Consider the following 10,674-nt stretch of genomic DNA (forward strand, 5'->3'; position numbering starts at 1 on the left):
ATTGTCAAACATATAGTCTATGTTGATCTGCACTGGATATAAAACGTCTTGATTTTGTGGGTTTAGGCTGATGCAGATGTTCTTTATCGCATTTCCCTCTACAAATTCACAAGAAACAGATTTGTGATGGTATGTCATGTTGCTCCTCAGAAACGATTTATTTAGGTTTTTATTCATCTGTCTGGGAACGGGATGTCATTATAAAAACTATTACAGTTTGCAAAGCTAATTTACATATCCACCGCAGGTTCTCACCGCACCCTTTTTTTCTATGACAACTCTCAGGCACTTAAGTAGCCTATGTTTCCTTTTGTTGTTTAGGTGGATGGACTATTATTATTATTATTATTATTATTATTATTATACAGTAGAAATGAAAACAGGAGGGAAAAAACTATTAAGGCCTATAAAGAAATAGCCTATGGTGATCTCTTAAGCTCTGGTTTAGGTAGGTATTTTTAGGTAGGAAGGTATTTTATTCGGCAGCCTTTTCACGCTGCCGAATAAAATACCTTCGGTACACACAATGATTTAATGGCATCTTACCAAGGTTTTACAACTTTTATCTCTGGCCTCTTCATTACTTTGTAGACTGCTCTCACACTCCGTGTGTGTATGAGTCGCGGTAGGCGGGTTTTCCGCCAGCAGGGTTTGGTTGATTCTCTATTGATTTGTTAGAGGGGCGGAGGAGGAGGAGGAGGAGGAGGAGGAGAAAGTGAAAGGGGAGGAGTGGAAGAGAAAGCCCGGCCTGGTGACGAAGAGAGATGTGATTGTGCGTGTTTGGGACGAGAGAGGAGAGCACGGAGTGATCACAAATCAAGGCACAAGTCCGACCGCGAAGGGAGCGCACTTCAATCACGTGGGGTGTGGGTTTGTGCAGGGGAAAAGTAAAAGTGTCGTCGGAGTGACTTCTGCACGTACTTTGTTTTCCTCCTCTCTTTGCCTTTCCACCACCTCCGCCCTGCATTCCGCGGAGCAGCTGTGTTTTCATGCCCCTGCGCACCCGAGGAGGAGAGGAAGGAGAGAAGAGTGAGGAGGAAGAAGAAGAAGAAGAAGAAGAAGAAGAAGAAGTGAGAAGGCCTGGACACCACCCCTCCTCGTCCTTTGGAGGTCTGTCCACTCTCCCCTCCTGGCCCTGCATGGACGGGGATGGGGAGAGCCGGATGCTGTTGCCGCGGGGCTGAGCGCCTCGCCTCCCCGTCTCTAGTGCGCCGCTTCCGGCCACTGCTGCTGCTGATCATCGCTCTCTGCTGTGGTGCTCACATAGGTAACTACCTACACTTCAACACTGCAAAACTAGTCTGTCCCTCCGTCATAACCGCAACTTATCTGCAATTTTACGCACTTTGTTATCCAATTTCACACTTATTGCCGTGCGCTGCACCAACTATAACCACGGTAACAACATTTATTTTAAGTATGCTACATTTAGCTGTAATCAGGTAGACATTATTAGTTATTAAGCGTTTGTAATGATTGTGTGGCCGATCCTTGTGTTGGGCCCAGTGCTGCCTGACAATGGCTCTCTCTCCAGCGGCAGTGCTGCAGTCTGAGCACGGATCGAGTTTCTCCTCCTCTCTCCTGGGCCGTCATTCTCCTGTCTGCCCCTTAATGGCTCATGGAGGAGGGGAAGAGAAGGGAAGAGAAGGTGGCTACTTTTCCTGGTGTCCATATATAACAGATTACAGCTTTCCTCAAAGAACAATATTGGAGAAAAAACAGAATCTATCAGCATACATCAGGTCATACCAACTTAGGATCAGGGCTTTACTGTGTCGTAAATCTGACTAGATCTATTGCAGGATAAATTTTATGTTCAGCCGGATTATGCAAATTCATAAAATGCATCATAAGAAATAGTTTGAAGTGATTACAGTTACACAAGGGGGACTCTTTAAATGAAAAACCATAAAGTAATCCATGTCTGACCAGCAATCTCTTTGATTTATGGTTATTTGTTAGCCATAAGCCAAATGATGGACAAAAATTAAAACCAAGAATTCAAACAAAAGAAGAGTCTGTTCATTGAAAGGTTAATAAGGTGTTTGTAAGGACTATTGACAAAAAACCCACAATATGACTCTGTGGCTGTACAGAGGTCATGTTTTACTGCATTGCTTGTTGGTTTTAAATTCAGTTGGTTAAGTTTTGGTAGAAACATACATTTTTCATTTGGTGCAAAAAGCAGCATAAGATCCTCTTACCAGAAACCAGCTTTTTTTGTCTGTGTGTGTTGCTGTGTGTGCAAGGGGGTCGGCTGTTGTGGCGGCTGTCTGTTGAGCAGTCACACCTCCAGTAATTAGTTTAACACGGCCCAGGCAGCGGGACAAAACCGCCTCTGCGCGCAGCCTGGTGGGAACAGAGAGACCTACTTCACGTTAAAGACCCTCTTGGCACCTTCTGCTACATGTGCGTCACCTGGAAAGAATGTGTATTATTTAGTCTGTTTAGCCAAACAATGTTTTATTTGTTAGAACTTGTACATTTCAAGGTATTCAGACATATTTCACTGTCGCTCCGTCAGCTCCATGTGTCTGCTTAGATAGGGAGGCCGGAATGTCTGAATTGTTGACTATTGTTTCCCCTCCCGAGTGTCTACTTGAGAGAGAGAAAGAGTGCATGCTGTAGTGAGCTCCTGTAAAGCTTTCTTGTGTGATTTGAGCTCAGTGTGTGAGAGAGTGTGCACAACAAGGTGATCAATAAGCACTTCACAAGCCATTCCCTCGGTTGAGAGATGATCCCAGTAGATCCTTTACTGATCTCCGGAGATCAGAGAAGTTGGAGGAGGCTGTCGGATAGGGAGACAAAGAATCAATAACAAAGAATAAACCAAGCCTGAGAGATTCAGCTGGTGGATCTTTTGACCTCTGCCTGATTTTAGAGAGGGTGCCTCAGGATGCGGGGAAGAGAGATAACTTGGGGGCGAGGAGACCGGCCAGGGAATCAGACTGAGAGGGCTGAAGGCTGAGAACTGAATAGTGATATATCAGAATAGTGCTGATGAAGGGAAATGACTTGAGCTGGGGGGAAAATGAGCAGTTGAATTGGCTTGAGAGAAAAGAAAAGATGGAGTGAAAAAGAGAGGTTAATATTCTGATATGACATGCAGTGGTGTGGGCATTGCTGGCTGTTTTATTGTGTCTATGTTAGAGACTCACCCTAGGGGATAAAAGAAACTAGACTCTGTAAATGTTGAATGACCCTCGTACATCAGTTCCTTACATGAGGAGTTCCTTATTCTCTTCAATTCAGTATTCATCTCCTCGGCTCAACTTACCACAAATTGCTTATTTATATTCATAGATTGGATTCTCTTTTGAAAGTACAGCTATGCAAGCTTAGAAAAACGTGCTTAGGGGGACGGCTGTACAAATCGGAGATCATGGGGGAGCCTTGATGAACAAAACATCAAAATTGTGCTTTAATATTGATCCAGAATGTTAATTAATTAATTAATTATCATCTCTAAATCCTCTCTTTGCTGGATTCATTCACAGGCAGGCACGAGTGCAGGGTTAGCACAGTGGGAGCTGGTGTGAAACTTCAGCAGATGCTTGTTGTCAGAAAGGTTTTAACCTTTATATAAGTCAGTGATTTGAACACAAGTCCTTTAGTTACAGCGTCGACTCCCTTCTCGCTGTGTCACCCTGCTGGGAAAATGTCAGTGAATGAGTGCTTTTGTGTGTTTTTTAGAGCAGTTCATGATTCTGATACCCTTCGAAAGAGAATAAACCCACTCTGATTAGATTGGGAGCGGTATTTAGGCACTGCAGGGCAGATAGGAGGTAGAGAACGAGGCTGTTGGTGCACCAGTCAAAGACACAGTGTGTCCTCAGTGCTCAGACCGTCTGTACAGTGGTGGTTAGCATTGAAGACAGCCTGTGTGTGTGTGTGTGTGTGTTTATGTCTGTGGGTTGGTGTCAGTATTTAACAGGCAAGAGAGACATTCTGAAGTGTGGTGTGAGTGGGGGTCTGTACCTGCACCCTGATTTGTAAAACTCAGAGCACTACTGCCCCCAAATGGTGGCACCCAACTCCTTCATGCCCCATAATCAAATAAATGTACAAAGAAGAACTGGAATGTGCTGTTTGCTTGTGTGTTATTGTGTTAGTGGAAATGTATGGTTGTTAGGTGATGGTGTGAAATTAAGGTAATCTGTTGACGTCAGTAAAAAAAAACATGTACCTTCTGCTTTTGCTTGGCTATAAGGAGATCATACCACCATCTGGAGATTACTGACTGTGCATTTAACAGAAACACAAACAGCATTCTTTCTAAAATAGCTGTGTGTGTGTGTGTGTGTGTGTGTGTGTGTGTGTGTGTGTGTGTGTGTGTGTGTGTGTGTGTGTGTTTGTGCGGCTGCCCATACACTGCAGAGCCTCTCTCTGGCCTAATCTAATAGGAGCATGCTGTGACTGATGCATTAGGTCTGGTCTCTAATCTCTCGCTTGCTCTAACTCCCTCTCTCTCTGATGATCTATGATATAAAAGGATGGTTTGACCCTTGTTACATTCAGAAAATGTAGCAATATTTAAAACATCAGGGACAGTTTCGGACCAAGAATGGGTATACAAGGACAGAATAATTAGTCTGCTGGATGCATTTCCTCTGTTGCTCATAGTTAAAGCTGTAAACAAACATTAAAGTGACCACATTTGAAGTTATGTTTAATAAATGTTGCATTTTTTATTTTCTCTCTGGTAAAGCTACACAGAAACACAAATACCCTCAAAAATGAACCACAGAATTTCATTATAAGCCTTACAAAGTCATAGTAGTATGTCTGTTTGCACAGCACACCTTGTATTGTCTTGCTCTCTTTGTCTATAATGTTATGTGCTCCCTGGCTATATAAGCAGTATTATCTCACTCATTGTGATAAAACGTTTTTTATCTTTTCTCTCTGGCTGCTCTTTGGTTTATTACACTTCAGGTTTATTACACTCGCAGAGCTGCACTGGTCATTGTTCAAGACTTTCAACTAGCGGCCGGTCCTTTTTCCAATTTTATTAGATTGGATTGTAACAGGCTGGTAGCATTGTGTGTTTAAGTTCAAAGCTGTCTACACACAATAACCTTCTGTCTTCTGTGTGTTAAATCCAGCTCTCAGTGTAGTACATACCTGCATTATCTGACACATGATAATCTTTAAAGCTGTTATAGCTGGTCACATATCACTACTACTGTTTCTGTTATAACATCACTGTGCTAACAGTATTTCTGCATCTCTCTCTCTCTGTCCTCTCCAGGTCATTGCCAGGTAGCCACCCCTCAGTGCCGTATCCAGAAGTGCACCACCGACTTTGTCTCCCTGACCTCCCACCTGACGCCAGCCGTGGATGGCTTTCACACTGAGTTTTGCAAGGCTTTACGTGCGTACTCGGCCTGCACCCAGAGGACGGCCAAGTCCTGCCGGGGGAACCTTGTCTTCCACTCGGCTGTGCTGGGCATCTCCGACCTCATGAGCCAGAGGAATTGCTCTAGAGACGGGCCCACTTCCTCCACGCACCCCGAAGTAGTCCATGAGCCCTGCAACTACCACAGTCGCACCCAGCACGCCCACACACACTCCCACGGGCATGCACACACACACTCCCATGCTCACAGCCACAGCCACTCTCGGCCTTCGTACCTGTTCTGCGGGCTGTTCGGGGACCCACACTTGAGGACGTTTAAGGACAGCTTCCAGACTTGTAAGGTAGAGGGGGCATGGCCCCTCATCGATAATGACTATCTGTCAGTACAGGTCACTAATGTTCCAGTGGTACCTGGTTCCAGTGCCACAGCAACCAATAAGGTGAGAAAAGGACTATTATAAAGGGAAGCAAAGAGAAATGGGGTCTAATTTCCTGTTATTAAGGCTGAAAGAGTTCCCTAAGTGAGAGCAGCTGGTGTAATCTAGTTTATTTCTGTGTGTGTGTGTGTGTGTGTGTGTGTGTGTTAGAGAGAGGAACATTTTCTATAATGACATCTAAGTTGCTTTTCATATACATATATATATATATATATGTATGTGCCTCGGTGTAACAAATGTTATCAATGTGAGGCTGGAAAACACCCTTGCACTTCTTGCCCTACTATTCTCTCTCTGTCTGTCTCCTTCTCTGTGTCTCTTGTGTTTCTTTCTCCTGTGACTGAAGCCGTGTTGGAAACATAACTTGGTTAATGGCTGCATATAGCCTGACCTCTAATAACATGGAGTGAGATGTGTGAAAGGACCTTCTGTTTACTTATGTGTGTGTTTGCAAGTATTTGTGTGCGTGTGTGTCTCATAAGTGGCACTCCTTGCACTCAGCTTAAAGCACTGTGTGTTAAAGGGCCTTATCCCTTAATGATAAAAAAGACACACACACACCACCAAATGGATGACGAGCCACACAAGGTGATCTTTGTGGTGTTAAAGAAGCTTTGTTGATGTTTCCCCCGATGATCTGCCCTCTCTAGCTTAGTCGATAGCTTTAATTATTAAAACACATACACACCCATGCATACACTTAGTCACACACTGGCAGAAACACACGCACACACACACATTAAGCAAATAGTAGGGTTGCTACACTGTGGAGCTATAGATTTGACCTTGTGTCAGAGGTGGGGCAAGTTATTAGTCACGATTATTAGGGACACACACACTCTTACACACACACACACACACACACACACACACACACATTAACAGCCCTCCAGGCTTAATGGCCTGCCAGGCCTCATTCCTCATGGCTGTCATGTGAACAAAGCAGCCATTCACCGGAACTATGATGCTAGTGCTAACCGTAATGTTCACACCACACCCTGCATCCAGCACTGCCTCCACTCACCACTGGAGGTGTGTGTGTGTGTGTGTGTGTGGTGTGTGTGGTGTGTGTGTGTGTGTGTGTGTGTGTGTGTGTGTGTGTGTGTGTGTGTGTGCATGTGTCAGCATGTTTGCATAGCTGTGTCAAATTGCAACTTGTTAAAAAGTAATTTAGTCATTTCTTAAATGTAGTGTGATGAGAGTCAATAACCTGTGTAACGGGATTAATGGTTTAGTCTATGAATTGTCAGAAAATAGTGAAGGTTTCAGTTTTATCCAACCAAAAGATACAACAACACGAAACAGAGAAAAACAGCAAATCGTCAACAAAGAAACATTTTTAGTAGCTGCTGATTAATTTCTGTAGATCAACTAATAAATTAATTGGTGCTGCATTTATTTTTATTATTGATTGTTTCATGATGTAAGGATTATTTTCTCAGTTAACTGGTTAACCCTTTACTAAAAATAGTGAAAAATAACCGTGAAACATATTTAATTGCTTATCATATATGACAAAGAAAAGCTGCAAATCATCACACTCGAGTGGCTGAAAATAGCTGAAGATTCATTTTCTTTCAATTGACTAATCGATTAATTGACTAATTGATTCTGCTCCACTCTTCTCCCTGATGAAAGTTGAGCTGGTACTATATCTACAAAATTGACCTGGTAACTGTGAACTCTATACTTGCATTTTAAAATTGTTCATCCATTGAACATGTAAAATGTCTCTACATCTTACCCGATGCTCCCTCTCTCCCTCGCTCCAGATCACCATCATCTTCAAGCCCTATGAGGGTTGTACAGACCAGAGGGTTTACCAGGCCGTCACAGACAACCTCCCTGCTGCCTTTGATGATGGAACTGTGAGCAGTGGAGACCCGATCCACACTTCTGCAAGTGCAGACGGTACAACTGGGAAGGTCCGAGCTCTGTGGATCTCTGAGCGCAGCCCGGGGCACCATGTGGAGCTGCACGCTGGCTACATCGGTGTAACTGTAATCGTTCGCCAGCTGGGCCACTACCTGACCCTGGCAGTACGGATCCCTGAGGAGCTGGCTCAGGCCTATGATGCCACCCAGGACCTGCAGCTCTGTCTGAACGGCTGCCCCAGCGGAGAACGAATTGACCAAGCAGGGCACCTTCCCCTGCCCCTCTCCCCACTCGGCCTACAGCTTCAACAGCTGCGTCGGCCTAGCTACTCCTCACAGACACAAGCATCCCCCTACGCTGCCATGCAGGTTTTTGGTGTGGAGGGGGCGAAGGAACGCTGCAGGGAGCAGCTGGAGGTGCAGGACATTTACTTCCACTCCTGCGTGTTTGATCTCCTGACCACCGGGGATGCTAACTTCACAGTGGCGGCGTACAGCGCGCTGAAGGACATGGAGAGTCTCCACCCTCACCGGGATAGATGGAGGATCTACCCTCGCGGCTCTGCCACCTCTACCTTCCACTTTGCTTCTCAACCTATCAGATGGCTCACTCTGCTCCTGCTGTGTGCCCTCAGCGGGGCCTTGATGTAAGAGCTGGAGAGGGAGTCTTTGTGTGTGTGTGTGTGCACTAGAAAGAGAGTTTTATGAGTTTCTTTGCTGAGCACTGATACTGAGCACTGATTCCTCTCTCATGTAGAGAGGAAACAGCTGTCTGGACAGTTACTGGGAACCTGTGTTTTTGTAGAAGAGGTGGCAGACCTCCCAGTGGGCACAGGAGTTGGCAACACTAATTGCATCTTACCTGGCAGATTCAGCCCTCTGGGGAATAACACAGGAGATGTGATGATGGCTTTTGCAGTCTGTCTTCATTTTTGGCTAGGACCCTTGACAATGACACAAATGTACCTGTGTGGGTGAATTGAGTGTGTGGATATACACTCCAAACTGTAAATAGCTTGTCTTCAGTGCACAATGTAATGGCGTAGTTTGTTTTTTTAAATTCATTAAATGTGATCTTTCTTTAATGCCTCAGACAGAGGATGTTTGTTTTTAACAGAAGCACTTTATTTAGTTTTTTTTTTTAATAAATCCACATCAGTGTTTCTTCTTCTCACTTACTGTCCTCCACCAAAGTCTCAGAAAGCTCACATTTTGGAGACCATCTATAATTAGATTTTTGAGCCTTTCAAAGTAAAAAGTAAGTCTGTCAAATAGAAGGAGCTGCCATTTTTGTTAAAATGCATCGTTCTTCCAGTAGCTGATTTGACTCAGCGTGTCATTTTAAGTCAGTCAATGTGAGTTGTTCTCTTTTGAATGTATTATAATTATTGTCACAGCAAATGCCATCAGTACAGTAGTTTTGTTGCTGTATGAATTTGTTGTTTTTTATCAGTCCTGATTTCAAATATGTGTGTGTCTGTGTGTTTGTGTGTGTGAATGTATGAATGTGTGTGTGTGTGTGTGTGTGTGTGTGGCTGTGTCAGTGTTTTTTGTTTTTTACTAGTTGGTGACATGCTTGGATGTTTTTTTTTTATTTCCTCTGAGATTCATGTTGGAGGTATTCCCACCTTGCCAGGAGGCTGTGATGATACTGGCTCATGTATGTTGCTCACTGCATTCTTGTGTTAATTTCCGCCAAAGACAGATACTGTATGGTTTTGATGAACAAAGGAAATCATAACTCACCACCAAACCAGCACCCATCTACCCCTCACACTCTCTCTCCCCTGTTTCAGAAGTTGCTACTGTAGACTGTTTTACTCCTACTGCCAGAATTGATGAGCTGCTCCTTACTGGGATACGTGTAAGATACTGGAGTGTAGACAAAACACTGCAAATCACTGAGAAAACTTTACCACACTGTCTGCTGAGTTAAGCGCTCCAGCAGTGTGTTGTGGGAAATGTATTTGATACCTGATAGAAATGCCAACCCTTAGGACTATGAGCCTTTTTAACATGAAACATTCTGTGTAATTGTGCCCCATTTGGTTGGCCATATAAACTTAATCTCAGTTTTGACATTGTGATCTCTTACATCATGTGTGAGTGTCAGTTTGGTAAAGAGTGGCGGGTCAATGTTGAAATATTTACTTATTAACTTATTTATGAACGTAGTGTCCTGTAGAGGAAGTTAAGCTCCATATTCTTGCTGTTGGATAATAATTTAAAAAATGTCAGATGTGATTGTACTGCCACTTAGTGGTGCTCTGTTGCTATGTCAGTGTGTTACTCAAGGCGTTCAAAAAAACGAGGAAAAAACTGTGTGCAAGTGTTTTATTTAAGAAATAATAAAGTCAAAATGGTCCAAGCTTACTTCCTGTTTCTTAATGTCGCAGACATTTGAAAAGGCAAAATAAGGATGCGAAATTATTTGTAAACTTCCAAAAACCTTACACCAAGTTTTCCCCATAATATTTTTAATAATTCAAGGAACTAATAATTAAACAAGAGTAAGAATACACACGGCTCACACACATATATACAACAGTATGTGCACGAACCCATCTGTCTGAGGTTAGGTTTTGATCAGATACCAGGCTTGGCCTCACAAACACAATCTGTCTTCAACTGCCACAATTGACAACACCTGGGATGTCAATGACAAAAGGCTGAAAAAGGAGCAGCATAGGTTTGTAGCATTTGAGACCTGTTACTCCTGTGAGCTTGACAGTGGGTCTATTCCAATCCAAACTTCAGTAAAGGACCAAGGACAAAGCGAACGACAAGGATGTACTACGCTCAGCTTATTCCAGTGCAGAAATGTGCAGAAGTTCCCCTCTCTGGGTTGATTTTCTTTTCAAGGTCACACGGTGCATCAGAAGCCCTCTGTTTCCAACCATCTAAAAGTCAAATACATTGTTACAATCTTTGAAACAATATGAGTTAAAACAAATTTTTTACACTCAGCACAATGAAGGTGAGTGAAAACTTTTTACTATTTTTT

The 10,674-nt window shown here is 43.5% G+C and overlaps 1 protein-coding gene across 1 annotated transcript; it reads left to right on the forward strand.

Moving 5' to 3' along the window:
- The first annotated feature begins 768 nt into the window (after positions 1-768).
- Positions 769-10,038, forward strand: rgmb (repulsive guidance molecule BMP co-receptor b). Its single transcript, XM_038704405.1, has 3 exons — positions 769-1,267; positions 5,252-5,799; positions 7,569-10,038. The coding sequence occupies exons 1-3, from the start codon at positions 1,150-1,152 to the stop codon at positions 8,319-8,321; spliced, it is 1,419 nt and encodes a 472-aa protein (XP_038560333.1). The 5' UTR covers positions 769-1,149; the 3' UTR covers positions 8,322-10,038.
- The last annotated feature ends 636 nt before the right edge of the window (positions 10,039-10,674 follow it).

This window comes from Micropterus salmoides, unplaced genomic scaffold (genome assembly GCF_014851395.1).
Source record: "Micropterus salmoides isolate LMB-PRFRI ecotype aquatic unplaced genomic scaffold, ASM1485139v1 Ms_hic_scaffold_7, whole genome shotgun sequence".
Classification (NCBI taxonomy): domain Eukaryota; kingdom Metazoa; phylum Chordata; class Actinopteri; order Centrarchiformes; family Centrarchidae; genus Micropterus; species Micropterus salmoides.

Coding starts and splice junctions, on each gene's coding strand:
- rgmb (XM_038704405.1), top strand. CDS start 1,150: ATGGGGAGAGCCGGATGCTGTTGCCGCGGGGCTGAGCGCCTCGCCTCC. Junction 1,268..5,251: donor CTGCTGTGGTGCTCACATAG/GTAACTACCTAC, acceptor TGTCCTCTCCAG/GTCATTGCCAGGTAGCCACC. Junction 5,800..7,568: donor GTGCCACAGCAACCAATAAG/GTGAGAAAAGGA, acceptor CCCTCGCTCCAG/ATCACCATCATCTTCAAGCC.